The sequence below is a fragment of the Lactuca serriola genome, chromosome 9 (genome assembly GCF_051521515.1).
Source record: "Lactuca serriola cultivar US96UC23 chromosome 9, Lser_US96UC23_V15, whole genome shotgun sequence".
In the NCBI taxonomy this organism is placed as follows: Eukaryota; Viridiplantae; Streptophyta; class Magnoliopsida; order Asterales; family Asteraceae; genus Lactuca; species Lactuca serriola.
In genome coordinates this window covers 22,643,828-22,664,959 of record NC_136416.1, presented here as the reverse complement: position 1 = coordinate 22,664,959, position 21,132 = coordinate 22,643,828, and the positions used below count along the sequence as shown (strand labels likewise).

General features: G+C 34.8%; 2 protein-coding genes across 3 annotated transcripts; one reads left to right on the top strand and one right to left on the bottom strand.

The window, feature by feature from the left end:
- Window positions 1-12,256: 12,256 nt before the first annotated feature.
- On the top strand, window positions 12,257-16,428 carry LOC145074264 (Glutaredoxin family protein). Of its 2 annotated transcripts, none has more exons than XM_079020671.1 (2): window positions 12,257-13,527; window positions 14,742-16,428. In XM_079020671.1, the coding sequence occupies exon 1, from the start codon at window positions 12,364-12,366 to the stop codon at window positions 13,495-13,497; it is 1,134 nt and encodes a 377-aa protein (XP_078876797.1). In that variant the 5' UTR covers window positions 12,257-12,363; the 3' UTR covers window positions 13,498-13,527; window positions 14,742-16,428. The 2 variants fall into 2 exon arrangements, with proteins under 2 accessions (XP_078876797.1, XP_078876796.1); XM_079020670.1 differs by lacking the exon at window positions 14,742-16,428 and adding an exon at window positions 14,430-14,678.
- Window positions 16,429-17,673: 1,245 nt separating this feature from the next.
- Window positions 17,674-21,072, bottom strand: CPSRP54 (chloroplast signal recognition particle 54 kDa subunit). The gene is made up of 15 exons (XM_079019354.1): window positions 20,805-21,072; window positions 20,577-20,712; window positions 20,421-20,488; window positions 20,226-20,327; window positions 19,976-20,128; window positions 19,782-19,859; window positions 19,563-19,688; window positions 19,360-19,462; window positions 19,178-19,278; window positions 18,961-19,098; window positions 18,748-18,891; window positions 18,578-18,653; window positions 18,399-18,484; window positions 18,165-18,290; window positions 17,674-17,979 (listed from the first exon to the last, which is right to left on the bottom strand). Exons 1-15 carry the CDS (start codon window positions 20,952-20,954, stop codon window positions 17,875-17,877), a joined length of 1,692 nt encoding a protein of 563 aa, XP_078875480.1. The 5' UTR covers window positions 20,955-21,072; the 3' UTR covers window positions 17,674-17,874.
- Window positions 21,073-21,132: the final 60 nt, after the last annotated feature.

Below are 21,132 nucleotides of genomic sequence, written 5' to 3'. Positions count from 1 at the left end.
CAAAGATCCCTAAATTAGGCCTTTATGTGATGCACCATGATGGTGTAACTAGCATTGCTAAACATCATGTGCTTAAGGACCATTGCATGTGTATTGATATTTCATACTTATTTAAATTTTTACAATACCTTTATATTTCTTTTGTCTAAAGTTATAAGGGTACTGCCAAGTATACTAGTTTCAGTTGATCAGCAGACTATCTTAGGTTTGTTCATGCGTAAAGAAACCTGATTCGAAGATGGAATACATTAAAAACATATCAACTCAAAGAGAGAGAGAGAGAGAGAGAGAGAGAGAGAGAAGGTTGTTCCGTTTTTGTAGTGACTGTTTTTTTTAAATGACAAATCTGCGGGACTTGAACCCTCAACCTCAAGGAAGGAATGCAACACATTGGGTCCGTTCCACTTAGTTTCTTCATGAGTCGAAAATCTGGGTCCGAATTAACCCATCACCCGACCCACTCGTTAGTGTCCATGGGTATGTGATGAAAGTTTAATCTTCCGGTTCATTTAATTTCTAAAACTGGTTTTTTAATCTTTGATTCTTGAAGGAGTGGATAGAAAAGTTTTCTTTTAACCTTTGTCATCTTTTAGCAAATGTTGGGCGCCTCTTCTCTAGATACATGTTTAGTTTTTTTATTTTTATTTATTTATTTATTTATTTATTATTATTATTATTATTTTAGCTTTTGTTATATGAACAAGTGAAACTCTTGATTGATAGGATAGATGTCTATAGCTAAAATTGAAGGTTCAAGTTCTATTTAAAAAGAAAAAGTATAGATTTAAGAGTTGGATTCTAGGGGGTGTTTGGCTTAGCTTTTCAAACCCCAAAAGTCATTTTTGGAAAAGTTACAAAAAGTCAGGATTTCCTGACTTTTCCAAAAAGTTCCTTTTCGTTATGTAAAAACTTCAAAAGTAGCTTCTAAAAGTAAGTTTGCCAAACATCTTTTGCTTTTTTTCTTTTTCAAAAAGGATTTTTGGCTTTCAAAAGCTAAGTCAAACACCCCCTAAATGCATGTAAGAATAACGTGGTCTGGGTTTTAGGTTAGTTTATATAATTTCGTTATGGTTCGAATAACCCGAATATGTAATTAAGCCCATGATTTTATATGGACTCCACGAATTGCCTTATGTCTTCTACAAAATCTTTATCTTTTTTTGCCACTTGGGCCACTTCCCATAACTTTTTTCATGTTTTAGTCTTCGAAAATAAGAAACAAGATATATTTGCTTTTTATAGTCATATTAATATTAATGATTTATTATGGCTGCTTTATAATAAGAATTCATATGAGAGAGACACCAGGTGACAATTGGTTATGGTTTGTAATTTGTATATTCATATTAATCATTTTTTAACAACATTCGGTAATAGTTTGTGATGGGTTATAAAGGTTGTTTTACTTGTTAGCAAGCGTAGGTATGTAGGTCTGTATGAACTTTATTTACTTGTTAGCAAGAGTTATTAGCAAGAGTTGCTTGTTTTACTTGTTAGCAACTTGTTATCTATTTGACGAATACTATTTACTACTTTACAATTTAAGTTCCTAGAGAACCTTATTTACTAAAATGGTCCAACAATAATCCATCTTACATTTCAACCTGACTAACCCAACTCTATTAACTCGAACTCGAATAACTCATACCTTAACAATGTCGGGTTTCAGGTGGATTTAAAAAAAACTTGTTAACCCGATCCATTTAACCCGAAACCCGATCAAATTGACCCAAACAACAACCCTATATGTGGATGACTACCAATGAATGATGAGTTTGTAAAGAAAAAAAGGATGTTTTCCTTGTTCTGGGAGTTCCATGTTTAAAAGAATGATGAGTTTGTATATTGGCATATGAAACGTATGTCGAATTTATTTATGTTCAATATTATATAATTGCATGGAGTATTATGAATATGCAAAATTTGTTATCCTCTATGTCCTAAATAAAATGTCGAAATTTGTTCTTTTAAAAGCTTAATCCCCAGTGAAACTCTAATTTGGGCTTTTATTTGAATCAGGTTCATGTGACTCAATGTGGAGAGTTGGTGTATATTTATATCATGCGAGGAAGATCTTGATAGTAATAGTATTCATTGTGGAATGAACAATGAAAATAAATCATAACTTATACGTTTTACTTGATATGGAGCTTGGAAAATTATTTGATGCTTTTTTCCTTCTAAATTTGGTTTTTGTGTATACAAATTCCATATAACCTGCTTTAGCTTGGGTTGATGAAATTAATTTTTATACTAATGGAATGAATGTTAGTTTCAATTTTAGTGACTTTATTTGGTATTAAATTTCCATCATAATAAAGCCTTAAAAGTAGATATGCATGAACTAACAATATACTTTCATTTCTTTCTTTCTCCGTTCAGTAGTTTATTTTTTTCATGACTATTATATATGAAAAGGAAAATGATATGTGACATTTTATATACCTATTTTGGATAGGTTACAAACTTATATATAGGTTTCATTGAAGACGAAAGTGGCCAGAAATACACCATATGCAGCAAGGGCGGTTCAATAAGGAGGATAATATTGACATTGATATGACTGTTTGAATCAATATTAGAATGGACAGGATCAACGATGTGTTTTACTTTGTGCCTTTTGGTGGATTTGAGGTGCAAGGGTTATATTGTGGGGTAACATATTGAGCTACAATGGTTATATTGACGGGGTAATATAGTTGTTTTACATACATTTAAATTTATTTTATTAATGATGTTAGTGAGAAAAAACAAAAATGTTACGAAATGTTGCAATCCGGACCAAATTTTCAAAAAGATTTTTATGGACTCAATCCAAAACACACACTTAAACATCGGGACCAAAACTATCATTTAGGCTTTTATTTATTGTTTTATATTATTTTGTTTCTTATTAAATTTTCATTCTTAACATGACTACTATTTATTGATCTCATTGACAACCAGGTAGCCTATGTAGGTGATCGATGGTGGATGAAAACAGTAGGAATAAATGTTCGTGTGATTAGTTAAAGCAAACTTACTTAGTTTGTGACTTTGTTCATCCATGATCCACAGTTGTTAACATTGAATACATAATATTCATTTTGTCTTCTATTTATTCAAACATATTAGATAAGTACACATGTTTTACTAAGGTGTTGTTTGTTTTTTCGAAGCGAAAATTCATGAATTTTAGGTCATTGAATTCATACACCGGTAAACGAGGGTGATTACAAGGAATTTTTGGATTTGACGTATGCTAATGACAAGATAATGAATGTATATGTTGATCACCATAATTAACCTATATTCGACTGGATTGAGGCTGGGGAAAGTGAAAGTGAAGATGCAGATGAAGACCTAGATGAAGATGAGGATTCAGTTATTGAAGATTCATATACTGTTGATCATGAAGAAGATGATGCTACCTATCCATTTCCAGCAAACAAAACTGCACATGATCAATTTTTAAACATCTTTTATGAACCTATAGAGAGTGAAGATCAAGATGATGAATATATGTCACCCCAATACCCTATGCATGATGAGAGACAACCATGGGGTCAGATGAAACCAATGATATGTATGCGATTTTCTAACCCTACTGAGCGTAAACATATGTTAAGCAACTATGCAGTTGCTAATGGGTATGAATTTATGGTTTGAAAAAAATGACTCTAATATACTGGTAGTGAAATATTGCAAAAAGAATAAGTCACCACCTTGCCCCTTCAAACTATGGGCCTCCATGGATTCTTTGATGTTGTTGATGTTAGAATACGTGCAGGGAACTCGCAATCACAAGTTTTTGGATCGATCACTATTGATTTCTTGCTTGATCGATTGAGGGACGATAAGAAGCTGTATGAGGAAGCCACCGGGGTATTAGGGCACAGTAAAGGAACCACATACGTCCATCTTTTAATAACATTAGCCCTAAATGACACGTAGGATCAAACTGACACGTAGGATAGAAAAAACCATTGAAACCGGCAAAAAGCAGTCGGAAGGGGAAATTTTACACGATTCAACAAGTTAAAGGGTTAATAGAGCATGAAAAAAAGTTTAGTGACCAAAGGCAAAAGTATGTTACCCTCTCAAGTCATTATCCTTTTTTAATAAAACTACTTAACAATTTTCATTTGAAAGACTACTATACTAGGCTTTCTTAGATGGTTCGGAGCAAATAAGTCTCACACCTATTTATAGGTGTTTCCACATCCTCTACGGAAGGTTCTAGATATTACTACAAGCTACATACATTAATGTTTAGTTTTGGATCTTCTATCATACTCTATATTTATTACAAACTTCTAGAATGTTTTACCATGTCACATAAAGAAGTGTAGGAAATTCTAGTGTCTTCCACAATCTTTTAGAATGTTTCATAACTTTCCAAGGTCTTCCATGTCATTCTAGAATATTCTAGAGTCTTTTGGTGTATTATGTAATCTTCCATAGTCTTCCATAATGTTCTAGAATCTTTTAGAGAATTCTAGAAGATTGTAACATCTTCTATACAAAGGGATAAATTCCATTGGGATAATGATGATCAATAACATCCTAAAATTAGGCCCAAGAGTTTGGTCGTCTTCGGATGGAAAATGATTTTTTTAGGAATAAAAATAAACTAAATAAACAATAAAAATAATAATAAATTAATTATAAGATAAATTAATGAAGTTTTAAAATATAAATTATGAGACTTTAAATAGAACGAGTGCTTGGATCAAATGAGTAGAAAACGTAAGTAGAATGACTAGTTTTACTAAGTTGCAAAGTTAATGACCAAGTTTTGATTTGTAACACCCACAACTTCGGGTTAGACATTTAAGATATAATAAGTAATCATTATTACAATTTGAACCATCGAATAGGGTAATCGTTAGTCGTGCGAATTGCAGATTACATATTACAAGCCTTTTAGTAAATATATCGATAAACGACAAAATGACGATTTTAGTAGAAGATTATTTAGGACAAATAATATTGACGGAATTTTTAGTAATCGTAAAAATGAACTCGTCCATATAAAGAACGCCTAAATCGACTTTGTATGAGGAAGTGATGATTTTTCGAAGTTTCAGTACAGTAGTGTGCGACACAAAAACCGCAATTAAAATCGGTCGACTGTTAGGTAAAACAATCTAAATGAGAGTTGAAGATCTCGTGAATAGGAGTCTGTCGATATAAAGACAGTCGAGAACAAATGTCTTGTGAAAAAGTAATGATTTTTATATGAAGTTTAATAGTCTAAAAGTATAACTATAAAATAAAGTGAGAATTAGCCGAAAGATTCTAAATGATAGTTGTAGTACTTATTGATAGTTACGTATAAATATGAAGAACGTCAGAAATGGAGCTCATATGAGAAATATATGAATTTTTTAAAAATATTAAGATTTCGCACACATAGACAGGATGTGCGGCGCGCAAGCTGGTGGGACACGACCCACCAAAATCTGACATGTGGTAGCATTCGAGTGGAACCACGTCAACGCGGCCGACAAGAGGCGCGACATGCCCCCTTATATATATATATATATATATATATATATATATATATATAGAGAGAGAGAGAGAGAGAGAGAGAGAGAGTAGTCGTTTTTCAGCCATTTCTCCACCTGTTTTCACCCAGAATCCTTTGGAACTCTCTCGCACCCCTATCCTCTTTACTCCCTAGTTCTCGACTACTTTAGCAAGACCATGTGGCATCAGAGATCCCAACAAAATAGAAGGGTTCTGGCTGAGATTATGCTCGCATAATTTCCCTTTTTCTTTAGAATATCTGTAAGTTATGCTACACTTATATTACTTCAAGTGTAACTTATATTTATATTAATAGTTGTTATCATGAATCTATAAATGAGATTTATCAGTGATTCCAGTTATAATACTAATTAATCTACTTATAGGAATGATGACAAGGCTAGATTTAGTGATGTGTTTAAAGTGAGATTTCCAAACACTATGCTCTATATACCAAACGGATCCGCTTCATCGCCGGCTGCGACTGCACTGGTCTCCTATCCCTCCCCTGTTGTTCTCCCTCCTCTCTGGTCTGAATCTCCAGCTCAATCTCTCTCCTCCTGGCATTGGTCTGCAACTCAACTAATGTCCGATAAGATGTGTTTGCCACGAACTCCCAAATATCTCAATTACCGGCTCACACATGCCTGCTCAGTAGACACGTGCTCAAAGCGGAACAGCACCCTCTCATGAAACATCCTCGTAATCTCTGTCACGGTTTCTATCTTCTGATTGAGAGATAGAAACTCCTGGGCCAAACGTTCCCTCTCCACCGGGGGAACATAATCATCTCCGAACAGCTGGGTAAACCTCTTCCAAGTCACTGCAACATGATCTGCAGGAGTAAATTTAGTCGTCACAAACTTCCACCAGTCCTTCGCTCCCAAGAAAAGTTGGTTCAGCGCAAACCGAACTCTCAAATGCTCCAGGCATGAACACGTATAGAAATACCCCTCAATGTCAGAGATCCATCTCATGAAAGGAATCGGGTCTTGTGTCCCATCAAACTCTGGTGGCTTCGTGTGTCTCAACTCTCGGAACAACAACGAGTCACCCCCTGTGGCCTCGCAGCAGCTACGGCTGCGGTGGCTGCGGCAACAGCAACCTCTGTAACAGCAGCATATCGCTCATCAAATGTCCCAATCAGCGTCGTATTAATAGACCCTACCTCTCTGTTATGGCCTCCCAAATAGTTGCGGCCACCTCCTCCGCAATGATACTGCATATCTCCTCGTCACTGGTACCACTGCCCTCGGGGTTGTTGTGGGTAACCACCATACTGTCTCTTAAATGAAAACACAAAATCATCAGAGACTAGCTCAAACACACACACTCAGTTACCCACCCCTACATTCTCCTTAGCATCCTAATATTCTTACATGTGTCGCATACAAATCCGGTGCTTTCAATAGTACGAGCCCAATACTCCATTCCACACCAACCTGTAGTCGCCCCAAGTCCTCTTCTTAGTATCCTAATTCACAAGTACTTTATCCCTTACGGACATCAAAATACTCTCTCAATAGACTCCTCAAATGCTCATCTAGGTATCTCTCCTAGATTACTCCTCGACTCAAGGCTCTCTCTAAAAGATGCCTGCTAGGTACTCCTACTCAGCACATACATAGAGCGAATAGCAGATAATATCAATCAATAGCATCCCCTAAGCTAAGGCATCATGAATCATGCAACTCTAGCCCTAATTTCTAAAATACCTGGCCTATCCTCTAGCATGCAGCTCTAATATCTCATAAGTATCTCATAATATAAACAAGTAATGGTATTTTGGGAAATCACCGTTCGGGCTCAGGCTGATTGTACGCACTGCTTCGTCTCTTTTTCTCTTTAAAACTCTTACTTGTTTTAGAAAAATCATTTATTTTTAGAAAATTTTCTCAAATCCTCAGTTGAGTCCAGACATACCCGAGAGTACATCCGAATCCCTCAAACCAAGGCGCCGATACCAACTTGTAACACTCTAAATTTTCTCATAAATTTTTCATTTTTAAAATCACATAAAAACCCAATATCACATTTCTCAAAACCACAAAACATATAAGTTGTCAAAACACAAGGCAACAAATGTTTGATAATATCCTATAATCCTCAAAAACATAATCTCTAACTGGTGTGTACAATCAAGTCGATGCCTTCCCGCGATCCTAAGAGGTACTTGAAACGCATATCACACAACACGGTAAGCACAAAGTTTAGTGAGTTCCCCAAAATACCACATACATAAATAATAAGCCTCTCATGGCTATAGCTCGACATGGACCCTCCAGTCATGCGTCTCGGTGAGGACCCTCCGGTCTCACGGCTCGGTGTGGACCCTCCGGTCATGTGTCTCAATGAAGACCCTCCGGTCTCACATCTCGGGTTGGACCCTTCATTCATGTATCTCAGTGAAGACCCTCTGGTCTCACAACTCGGTTTGGACCCTCCGGTCCTAACTCAGTAAGGCGCAGAATAATATGTAGCATAAATCACAAAGACAAAATCCATAATATCACATAACTAGGTATAAGCACATAAGACCCTTCGGTCGATAACTTACTTCCACTCAGGTAAGTATACTGATAAGACTCACCTCGTAGGTAAGCAAGTAGGTCTCGTACCCCATGAACGGTCTAGACTTTGCATATATATCATAATCATCTCTAATTAACACTTTATAACTACAACTCTAAAAAGTTAGGCTAACCCCTTCTCTAACTCTCAGAAAGGGTGAAAGACCATTTTAACCCTTCATGGTCTCCATAATTCATGTCTTGACCAAACCCTAAAAGTCAACAAAAGTCAACACTTGAGTCAACAGTCCATGTTGACCCAACTCGTCGAGTGCATCTATGCGACTCGTTGAATTCCTTCATTTTCTCTGAAGTATCGAGAAAATCCAACTCAACTCGTCGAGTTGTCTCACCAACTCGCCGATTTGTAACGCGTCCAGACTATCGAGGAAACCCGAGCCAACTCGTTGAGTTGGCTCATCAACTTGTCGAGTCCCTTCAGTCTATTCTCTCATTCAGACGTTTTTAAGCAGAACGAAGGCCTTATACTCTAGATCTAGCCTTCTAAGGCTGAAGTATCACGTAAAGCTACAAGCTTTACGTCCATGCATGGCATCTAGGGCTCAAAATGCCAAAACAAGCTCTATAGAGGGTTTAATGCATGAAAGCTGGCCAATAACTTGATAAAGCTTGAATATTTAGGCCTAAGGGACCTCATACTATCCAGATCTGAAGTCTCAACTCCATGGCAAGCTCAAACAACTTAATGACCCAAAGAAAAGATGGAAATGGCCATAAACTCCTTATGAAGAGATCTAACCAAAAAATGATCAAGGTGATAGCTTTTTACCTCCAAATAGCAGCTAGCACTGAAAGAACATCGGATCCAAGGGCTTTTTCTCGTTCCAAGCATTTTGTTCTTCAATATCCTTCCAAAAATGCACTAGAACATACAATCTTAGCCTTTCGCTCTCTTTCTCTCTCTCACACACACACACAAATGAATACAACTCGATTAGGGTTTCTCTCAGTGTGTCAAGATGATAAGGGAGGCGGAAATGAAGACTTAAGGACCTTTAAATAGGGAACAAACCCTAGAAATTAAGGTTTTCACACTCAGCTCCTACTCGTCGAGTTGGGTTCCTCCAACTCGTCGAGTAGACTCTAAAAATCACGCGGTCATTTTAATTCTCTACTTGGCGAGTTAGGGCCTCCAACTCATCGAGTTGCTCTGAAAACATGAATATAAATTAATTAAATATTATACATGGGAGTCGGGATGTTACACATGTTGTAGGTTCTGTGAGCGTACCAGATAGATTGTAGGCCGGTCGGGCGTTCCATTCAGACTGAAGGCTCTGAATGCATGTTGTTTATGATATTATTTTGGTTTTGTATTGTGTTGGTATTTTGGGTGAAATTCACTAAGCTTTGGGTTTACAGTTGTGGATTATGTTTCAGGTACCTCAGAGGATCGCGGGAAGGCGAAGGCGTGATCGTACACTTCCTCATATTTTATTTCTAGATTTCTCTAATGTTGAACTTATTTTAGAAACAATTGTACACAATGATGGTTTTTGGATTTAATTAAAAGTTTAAAATTTTTCATGAATTTTTATGAGTGTTACACATGTAAAGATAGCTTCCTTACAATGATATTTGAATTGTTGACCCTCCTCTTAAACCTCTTTGAAAAACTATAACTATTTTTGTTAAACTTTAAAGACTTTTAGGACCACTTTCACCAAATGAAGTTTAAAGTAGTATCTAGACTTAAACCAATTGCTCTTAGTGTGTTTGTAAGAATTGAGGAGGATAAGTATGAGGATTTACGTATATGGTTTCTAACCGTTTAATTATGATATTAGAACGAACATGTAACTTCTCAAAATGGTGAACACAAGAAGTCAAGCTCTAACTGTGGATGAAAATGTGGCTGAACAAGTCGTAGTAACCTTACATTTTCCCTATACACACTTCATGTTACATTATTTAGCCTTCATATATCGTTGTTATGAACTAAAACATGTTATGATCTAAAAGTTGTTTATGATTCAAAACTTGTTATGAACCAAAGTAATACGATTTAAATCATATAATCATTTGAGGTGTATTCAAGTTTTTGTCATAAAATATTTTTTTAAAAAATACAAACAAAAAGTTGTGACACACATGATATGATTTAAAGTATAAAACTATTTGAATTATAACAAATTAATAAGTGATGATCCAAAATTTGTTATAAAACCAAACTTGTTTATGAACCGTAACTTATGTGAAAAACTTAACTTGATTAAAAATGATGTCATTCAAAAGATATGATTAAAAATGATAGATATGATAAAAAAAAAATGATAGATACAATTTAAAATTATATGATTAAAAATGTTATGATCCAAAATGATATAATTTCAATAATATGGTTAAAGTTATAAAAAGTTGTTTCCAAAAGTCCGTTATAGGATATAAAATGATATGATAAAAGTGTTATGATACAAAATGCAATAATTTGAAATGTTATGATCCAAAATGACATAATTTCAATTATATGATTTAAAATGTTATGATTCAAAATAATATGATTTCAATTATATGATTCAAGTTATAAAAAGTTGTTTCTAAAAGTCCATTATAAAAATGTTATGATCCAAAATATTATGATACAAAAAATTTATGACATAAAAACCAAATGTCAACCCAATTTTGTACGTACAAATGGAATCCTTGTGTCGATTAATATTACAATTAGATTTTTTCAATAATATTAAAACATATAACTAGTTAGGAAAAGTACAAATATATAAAGAAAATATAAGAAAAAAAAGATGATTATCACAAAACTATCAAAATTACATAATATCACTAACTAGATTTGTAAAGATCAACAATAGCTCAGCCAAGATGAGTTATAACTTGAGCATAAGAAACTAATGAAAGGCCAACTCAAACACCAAAATTAATCATAAAAGCGAAAACTGGAAAATACTTTTGAAATATTACAAAACTACCAAAATTTTATAATATCACTAACTATATGTGTAAAGATATTATGTAATTTTGAGCATAACTTGAGCATAAAAAAACCAATGGAAGGCCAACTCAAATACCAAAATTAATCATAAGAGCTAAAACTGGAAAATACTTTGATTTTATTTACCGACTTTTTCTGTTGGATACAATTTAGACAAAAATTGAAACCTATTGTGTTCCCTCTTAAAAAATACAACCAGTAACCAATCATTTTGATTTAGACAATAATACATAATCTATTGGATTTGCGACCCTACTATCATTTTAGATTAATTGTCAAAAGTTGCTACATAAGTGCTATAAAGGCTTTACGTGGGCTTGTTAAATAAATGATCGTCATGTCATTTAACTTTTATTTTAAAACTTTAGCCAATCTATTATTTATATTTAGAATGCAGAATTTTATTCATTCATGATTTGAAGGTTTAAAAGACACAAATAAATGAAGCTAAAAAAGTTCAATGAAACAAAAACGGTATTAAAACATAAACTTACATAAAGATTGTTGGATAAAAACAAAAAGAGTAAATTACACGAATGATCCCTATGGTTTAGGATAATTTACGCATTTGGTCTTTAACTTATTTTTTTCTTGGAAGGTCCATACTTTTTGTTTTTATTACGCATTTGATCCTTGTCTTGCCTAAAAAAACTATTTTTTTCTTTGATTTTTTAATTTATTTAAAACAAACACATCCCCAACTCATCCCCCTCCTCTCACCCTACCTACCTCACCATCTTTCATATTTAAATAATAGTCTTTTTAGATAAAACAGGGACCAAGTGCATAGCAATAACAAACAGTAGGGACTAAATATATAACAAAAATAAACATTATAGAACTTCGGAGTTAAAAAGATAAGTTAGAGACCAAACATGCAAATTACACAAAAACGCGCTAATTATCCAAAACCGTAGGGACCATTTGTGTAATTTACTCAAACAAAAAACTAATAAATCTATATGATTTTTTGAGTTGTATTCTTTGAAATTTATTGAACAAATTATTATTATTATTATATAAATTTATAATTAAATAAAAACCCACGATTCTTTTAACAAACAAAGTATAAAAGGAAACCATAATAATTTTGTATTGTACCTAATTGTAAGTATGCTAAGATACGAGGGGGTGAACCTGAAAAACTCCCAGATTTGAAATTTCGGACCGTTCACATCCACCAACGGTTACTCACACTTCTTACCCTGCAACAAACATCGAGACATCCCAAATCCATCCAACAAATCCCTTTCACAAATCACACACACCACATCACACCAAACACAAACACACACACACACACTTAGTCAAATGGGTTGTGTATCTTCCAAACACATCAAGAAAGATCTCAAAAAAGAGATCCACCATGTTGTTTCCCTCACTTCTTCAACCTACGGTGCTCTGAAACTCGACAAAGATCAGCAACCATCACCACCCATCACGCCGTCGCAACAGAAGATAACGCCGCCGAGAAGGTCCCACCAAGGGCCGCCAGAGATCATCAATACTTGGGAGCTGATGAAGGATCTTGAAGACGAACCACAGGTACCCATTCCAGTTTCAGAGAAGAAAAGCCCCAAATTGCGACGTGGGTTCCCGGAAATCGATGTGAAAACTCCGATGAAGTTCTTGAATCAGATAGGCTCTTCTCCGAAGGTGTCAAAGAGGTTTTCAGGCAAAGAAAATAAGAGAGTTGGGTCGCAGAAATCAGAGTTTAGTCCAAGGACGACGATCATGAAGGCGTCAACTTTACCCCCGAATCTGAGGATCTCAAAGAAGAGTGGCTTCGAATCGCCGGTGGATTCAAGTTTGAACTCAGCAAGAAGGAGGAATCTCGGGCCATTGTTTGTTGATTCAAATGGGAACAAGAAATTTCAAGAGAAAGAGCAGATCAAGAAGATGGTTTCAGGAACACCCAAAAGTCAAAAATCAAGAAACTCCATAGAATCAAACTCGATACTTGAGGCTCTCGAGAAGAAATCCCCTCCCGGCGGTGAAGATGCGGTGGTGATTTACACCACCACATTGAGGGGAATCCGAAAAACATATGAGGACTGTAACACCGTTCGTGGAATCATTGAATCACACCATGTTCGTATGATTGAACGTGATATCTCCATGGATTCAGGGTTTAAGGAAGAACTAAGGCTGCTATTAGGCAAGAAGCAAGTGAAGGTGCCGATCGTACTAGTGAAAGGGAGATTGATCGGTGGATCAGATGAAATAATGAAGTTAGAGGAGGAGGGTAAATTGGGGATTTTACTAGATGGGATTCCAACAGTGGCGGCGGCGGATGCCGGCTGCAAGGGTTGTGGTGGGGTACGGTTTGTGATGTGTACGGTGTGCAATGGGAGTTGTAAGTTGATAGGCGGCGACGGGAGGAGGAGCATCAAGTGTGTAGATTGCAATGAAAATGGGTTGGTTCAATGCCCCATTTGTTGTTAAATTACAAGTTTGGACATGACGAATTTGCAGGTTAGTACAGAATCATAATATGTTTTTTTATCCTTAAATTTTGACCATTTTGGTCATAAATCAAGGAAATTTTAGGGGATTTGTAGGTCACTTGGTTTTATGCCAAAATATTTATTTGTTAAAATTATATGAGTTTTGTTTGACTTTTTAGTCAACGGAACGGGACATGTAGTTGACAAGTTTCAACTTTTGATGCTTATTTGTTTGCTTTTTGACTCCTGTGTCTGAGGGGCGTGGGTTATTTTTTAACATGTGTTTTACTTTTTCACTTCTTATTGTTCGATAAAGCCAAATGTAAACCGTTGGAAATTTGAAAAATGTTTCTCAAATTATATCGTTGTAACTTGTAATAAAGATCTTATCGAATATTGATTAATGTAGATAATATAATCCTTTTTGACGCAATTCATAGATTTGGTCAACATTATGCATTCACAACTTAAATAAAATGTTTAGTTTTTATAATTACATTTGAAAATTTTAAAACTAAACATGCTTTAAAATGTAATGTAATCTTTCCTTAGAACTAGTTTATTTGCTTAGTCACCCATCTACGATTCCTTATTTATCTGTGAAAATACAATTTTTAATGCATGCTTGTGTATTTCTTCATACCCATTTGCTATTTCTTTCCTTGCACTATAAAAAGTTTTTTTTTTTTTTTTTTTGAAAATTTTCTCCAAATTAGAGATGGGGTGTGCCCCATCTCCAATTTGGATATGAAGAAATACATGTTAGAATTTGGGTACAAAGAAATAGCAATCACTTTTCAAAATCTGTGATTTCGACCTTTATATCTGATTTGGGATATCCAAGAGATAAAATTTGGAAATCAGGCCACTTCCAAATTCAAAACACAAAAATACATTGTTATTTTGTGACCCGTTTTCTGGAACATGCAGTATATTCTTATACAGGAGAAAAAAGTAGTTGGTGGCAGCTACATGCAATTTTGGCGTCAAAACAAATGGTTGAATATATGGTTATAAAACATAACTGATTCTGACATCATAGTGATGTCATCACTTATAACCGTCAAAGTGAAGTTTGAAAAAAAAATATATATGAATTTATACAATGCCAAACTTGATAAATTATTGTTAATTTTTGTAAACCTTTGTTTATATATTTGGTTTTATTGTTTTTTAACATATTAAGGTTTATGTTTGTATAATTGTCTATTCAGTCTCTTAAATAATTTATGTGTTTTATAGGGGCATAAAGTAGATGTTTACCTGTTTTTTTGGTCACTGCAACCTGATATTAGAGGTGGCAAAAATTGACACGACACGAAACTCGACACGAAATAAACGGGTTTGGGTACGATATTTCAACCCGTTTAAATAAACGGGTTGACTCGACACGACACGAAAATTAAATGGGTAAGGTTAGGGTTGAGAATTTCAACTCCAATATAACTCGAAAATGATCCGTTTATTTATATGCAAGTTTTTTGAATTATTTAAATAAACTAGAAAGATACAAAACCAAAAGCATAAGTAAAAGAAAACCTTCGAATTGAATTGTTTTGTAATGTTGAAATGACTTAGTCGTCTAGATCAAGATTTCATTTCAGTTTTTTCATTCTCTCCCAGATTACCCACTCTCTTTCACCACTCTCACATCCTCATGACCTTATCATCTGCCTCCCCAACTCCCACTCTTTTAATTTTGTCATCTAAACTTGCTATGATTTCATCTATTCTGCTTCAAAACAATTAGTTTTTCATTTCCGCCTACCAAACTCCTATTCTTTCAACATGCTCAATCTTTTAACCTCACATGACACGACATATTTCAAGGTATAGCCCTAACCCGAAACCCGACACGAACTCGACACGAAAATAAACGGGTTGACACGACACGACACGTTAATTAAATGGGTCGGGTTAGGGTCAATCACTTTCAACCCGTTTAGTGTTTCGACACGACACGAACCCGACCCGACATGACACGATTGCCACCTCTACCTGATATAAAACAGGTTTTATAAGCCACATCAACTTTATTTTATGTTTTTTATTCATAACAGTTAAACCCACTATAGTGTTAACCAAATAGTCAAACTTAAAAGTCAAAATTAAGATTTTCTGTAATAAACCACTTTAAAGATTCCGACTTCACAAACCTCATCTTAGGGAAGAAACCAGACGGCATTCCCTCTACACCTTTCTCGGTGCTAAGGTTTCCTGGAAAAACAAATTCAACAAAATTAAAGGACGAAACCTTCACAAAAAGCAAAGGATTTTGCAATCTTATATTCAACATCTTTACAAAGTTTTGGAAGGTAATGAGTAGAGATGTAAGGAACTGAAGCTTTACATGAACTGGGAGACGCTATCACGGCGGAGTTCCGTTCGGATCTGAAAAAGAAGGTAAAATCTGATTTCAAGGATTTTCTCAAATCGGAACAATATTATCACCGATTAGGACGTAATTGGAAGCGAGGTTATCTCTTCTACGGACCATCTAGTTCGTACTGGCAGTTGCATCACCGCTATGGTCAAATTCATGTCTTATAATGTTTATGATGTCGACCTCTGAAAAGTCTAATCAATAAGCAAGTCAATCGGTGTGGTTGAAGATCTGGACCGGTTTATAACTTCAATGGAGATTAGATCAATCCCAAAATCTTGAAGACTATCCTCATAAACTTACAAAAATCGAGGGAGTGGGGCAACCATAGTATCTGAGCTTCAATGGAAGAAGATGTGTGAGTTTTTTTTTCTACTATGTAGAGAGAGAGATATGATTAAGTGAAATGTAGAAACAAGCGAAAAAGAAATTTTTTTTCAAATTGTTTGCTGATGTGGCTTATAAAACCTGTTATATCATGTAACAATGACTAAAAAAATAGGTGAACATCTCTTTATGCCCTTATAAAACACGGAAATTATTTAAGAGACTGAATGAGTAAATGTGTAAAACATCGTAGGGCTAATGTATCATTCCCCTTTATTAAATTGTTGAATTAATGAGGTGTGCTTATTCTATAATAGATGGTAATGAAGTTTAAAAAATTGGAATTCGGCAATTCCTTTGGGATATATATATATATATATATATATATATATATATATATATATATATATATATATATATATATATATATATATATATATATATATATATCCCAAAGGAATTGCCGAATTCCAATTTTTTTAACTTCATGTGAGACGGCCTAATTTTGTGAGACTGTGAGACGTATTTTTTTAATTTTTTTTTTTAATTTTTTTTAGTTAATTCAGGTTCCGAAAATAATATTTAAAAAAAGAATTTTTTTGATTTTTCCATTTATTTTGAATTTTAAAATTATTTTTTAGAATATGTACAGTGTAATATTCTATTAGAATATTTCACGTATTTTTCAAAAAATGGAATTTATTTTTATTTATTTTTTGTTTTTTTTAGTTAATTCAAGTTTCGAAAATAATATTTAAAAAAAGAATTTTTAGATTTTTCCATTTATTCTGAATTTTAAAATTATTTTTTAGAATATGTCAGTAGAATATTTCACGTATTTAAAAAAAACGGAATTTGTTTTTAATTATTTTTTTTAATTAATTCAAGTTCCGAAAATAATATTTAAAAAAAAAAAAAAAAAAAAAAACATACGTTTTTATCATTTTTACCATAATTTATCTATGATATATAAACGCCAGATAAGTTTTTATCATTTTTACCACAATTTATCTATGAGTGGGATGTGGTGAAACTATTGTGTTTACTTTTGTATTCCTTATTGGATATTAAGAACTGTATATTCGTTATTGGATATTAAGAACTACCGCTCTTTTGTATTTTCCTAATGCATACAAATTGTTTACATCGCTAAGAATGAATGAAGAGAGATATTGGTGAGAGTTCACCAATGGAAATTACCGTCAACAATAAATTTGGTTGAGAGGTGGTATTACTGCCGGTAAAAGCTGCCACCTAAGCTTACCGCTTGGGATAGCATTTATGATTAAAAAAATTACTGTTTATTTCAATAAAGAGTTATTATCCCCTTCCAAACACTTAAAAATATTTATTGGGGGCATCAAACCGCAATAAGCGTCTGAAATAAACAAACTCAGCCTTCATCCACTAGGGACAACAGAATGACGAATGTGCCTTCTCTTCTTGAATCTCGACACAACCCAATTATAAACCATGCCCCAGTTCCATATCATGATTTAAATAAACAATATTTTGGTTCTTAAAAAGCTGTTTCAATTGGTTTTTATGTAATTTTGCACGAAAACTGATCAAGATCCGTGAGCTGCTACTACTTTACACCTTTCTCTTTTCAAGGCTAAATCATCTAATATTCTATCTACTACTCCAAAAAGATTATTATTTTCTTCAGTTGCCTCCACCAAAACCACGAGGATTTGGACGTCCTGCTGACCCTGCAAATTGTTTCCTCGACTCCGATTTTCTCTTCCTCCTTGCAGTCCCAGGAGGTGCCTGAAATTACACGCAAAACAAAATCATCAGTCCCAGTCCCAGTCCTAGTCCCAATCTTTTGCAGAAATAAAAGAGTGGGTGAGTCTGTGTCCCATCTTTCTAGGTGGGACACAATTGCAGGTTTTGTCTTATTAACATCAGTCTCAGTCACAGTCCAGTAAAATGAAAAAAAAAAAAGAGAGCACCTTTTGTTCGGATTTGATTGCCTCTTCAAGGTTGCTTAGTGCAGGAACGGATCCGCCTTCCATTGCACCCATCAAATTCTTCATCCGAACACGCATTTGAAATAGCTGAGCCACAAGTTGGCTCACCTACGAAAAAACCAATATATCCTTCACCTTTCTTTTTCAATTTATTTTTAAATTTAAATAACCAATGGAAAATAAAAAGACACAAAACCAAAATTTTATATTATATACCTGCTGCTCGGTCTTTCCAGATTCTTGAGCAATTCTCTTTCTTCTGGCAGGGGATTCTGCAAGTAGTTCAGGCTGCTCCCTTTCCTCTGGAAAAAAAAAACCCAGGGATTTTTGTTTTCAATTTTCACCTAAAAAATATATATATATATATATTATTTAGATAGGAAAAGAAAAAAAACCTGGTGTCATCACTTCAATCATGGCTTCCATTATTTGTAAGCTCTTTTCTGCTTCTCGAATTTGGGCAGGAGTAACCTGTCCAACAAACACAACATGGTTATGATTAATGAAATTCTTCACTACAAAAAAAAAAGTTCAAACTTTTTATTTTCTTTTTGACTTAATGAACCTTTCCCATTCCAGGAATCATTCCAAGAACACGAGACATGGAACCCATCCTTGCAACAGCACGAGTTTGCTTCAAAAAGTCATTGAAGTCAAACTTTGCACTCATGATCTTCTTCTGTAAATCTTCAGCATCTTCTTGTTTCATCTATACACCCATAATTAGATTTAGAGTAACACTTTTATTTAAATCCATCATTTTAATATTAACACTCACAACTTCTTGTGCTTTCTCGACAAATGAGAGAACATCTCCCATTCCCAAGATCCTTCCTGCCATACGATCAGGATAAAAGGGTTCAAGATCCTCCATCCTCTCTCCTCGTCCCACAAGCTTAATTGGCTTTCCTGACACCTAACATCACAAAATTAAACAAAATCTTATATCAAATAAACATCAATTGAGAAAAAACAAATGTTAAAGAAAGAGCAACCTCTTTAACACTTAGAGCTGCTCCACCTCTTGAATCCCCATCTAGCTTAGTTAGAATAGCTCCAGTAATTCCAATTTCAAGGTTGAAAGTTGTCACCAAGGCTGAAAATTATCACCAAGGTTAGTATGGTAAATTGCCACATGTTTATATGAAATAATAAGTGATTTCAAAAATCAAAACACCTGCAGCTTCTTGCCCTGTCATTGCATCCACAACAAGCAAAACTTCTGTGGGATTCAATGTTTTCTTCACATCTTTCAATTCATCCATCATATTTTTGTCTATCTGGTAATAAAAAGGTAAAGGGTGTTGTGTTAGATGAATGAAGAAAATTGTCTTCTCTAATATCTGAAATGGTTAAAAAGGCATGTCATATAATTATAACCTGAAGTCTTCCTGCTGTATCCATTATAACCACATCTACATTCTTCTTTTTAGCCTCTTGAAGACCTTGTCTAGCTATTTCTGCTGGTTTTACATCAGTCCCTACTGCATACACAGGAACATCCACCTGTCACAAACTTATATCTATCAGAATGAGCTTTTAAGTGACCCTAAAAACTCATTGAGAAATAATATCAAACTTGTTAAAGTGACTTCATACCTGTTTACCCAAAATAACAAGTTGATCAATCGCAGCTGGTCTATATACATCTCCAGCAATCAGCATGCAACTCTTCCCCTATAATTTTTGTTTACATTACAATTGCAAAGGCCAAAAAGGGTAAGAAACTGCACACAAGTTTTCAGATGCTGAAAATAAAGATATAGGGGGTTAAAGTTTAAGTTGAAGTGCACCTGTTTCTTGAGGTACAAAGCTAATTTTGCACTAACAGTTGTCTTCCCAACACCTTGTAGACCAGCCAGTAAGATAACAGTGGGGCCAGATTTTGCAAAAGTTAACTCAGAAACCTCTCCTCCCATTAGCTTCACGAGTTCATCACTTACAATCTGTGTTAAACAGAATCCAGCAATATGTTTATGAACTTTGGAGAAGATGATGTTCTTATAAATATTCTTTAATATGGAAGAAAACAAAAACACATACTTTAACCAATTGCTGATCTGGTTTGACTCCTCTAGTCACACCAACACCGACAGCTTGTTCACTTACAGTTTGAACGAATCTTCTTACAACAGGAAGGCTAACCTGTAATCCAACCAAATTAGAACTTAACCTCTAAAGAGTAAAGACGAACTGTTGTTTTTATTAATCATGTTCGTATACAGATGAAGCACATACATCTGCTTCCAGAAGAGCTCGTCTAATGTCCCTCATTGGTTCCACGATATTCTCCTTCGTTAAGACCTCTGAAGCACAGAAATTAGCATTATCAGTGGTGATTTGTGCATTTCATAACACAAAATGTAATGGAAATCTAAAAGGTGGAACTAAAACCTTCGCCCTTAAGCTTGTTCCAGGCGGATTCAAGGCCACTGGTTAGCTGACCAAACATCTCTGCTCTGATTACTCCACGCTTCTCTCTCCTGACCGGAATTACTCTCTGCGAATTAACAATTCCCCATAGCTCCCTCTTCCCCCACCCAAAAACAACAAACATTGCAACAAAAAGCAAATCAATATATAACCTCAAATTATTGTTGGAACACTAAACTGACTCCTAACCGTGGACGATGAATTACTGAAGCGGAATGAGAGCGCGTGCGGCGAAGTTGAACCAGTCCATGATGTAGCCGAGTGGTTGGGGTGCGTCTTTCTCGGGAAAGCTGTGGAGAAATGGCGGGAAGCAACTGTGGAGAAAGTTAAGGCTTCCATGGGAAGACAGAGGTGAGTTCTCTCTCTCTAGAATTTGAGTTTTTGGAGAGAGATGGGTATGGATTGATATTTTGAGTCTGGTTTTTATTATCCACAATGAAGACAGAGATTCTAGATAGTGAGGTGTAATCCAGCGCTTCTATCCGTTTTCCTTGATAAGCTCCACCAATCGCCATAC

What these genes read in the sequence shown, in the direction of transcription:
- LOC145074264 (XM_079020671.1), top strand. Translation starts at nt 12,364, where the DNA reads ATGGGTTGTGTATCTTCCAAACACATCAAGAAAGATCTCAAAAAAGAG.
- CPSRP54 (XM_079019354.1), bottom strand. Translation starts at nt 20,954, where the DNA reads ATGGAAGCCTTAACTTTCTCCACAGTTGCTTCCCGCCATTTCTCCACA. An exon ending in CAGATCAGCAATTGGTTAAA is followed by an intron (nt 20,129 to 20,225) that starts GTATGTGTTTTT and finishes TGTTTAACACAG; the next exon opens with ATTGTAAGTGATGAACTCGT. An exon ending in CAGCTCTAAGTGTTAAAGAG is followed by an intron (nt 19,099 to 19,177) that starts GTTGCTCTTTCT and finishes TTGTGATGTTAG; the next exon opens with GTGTCAGGAAAGCCAATTAA.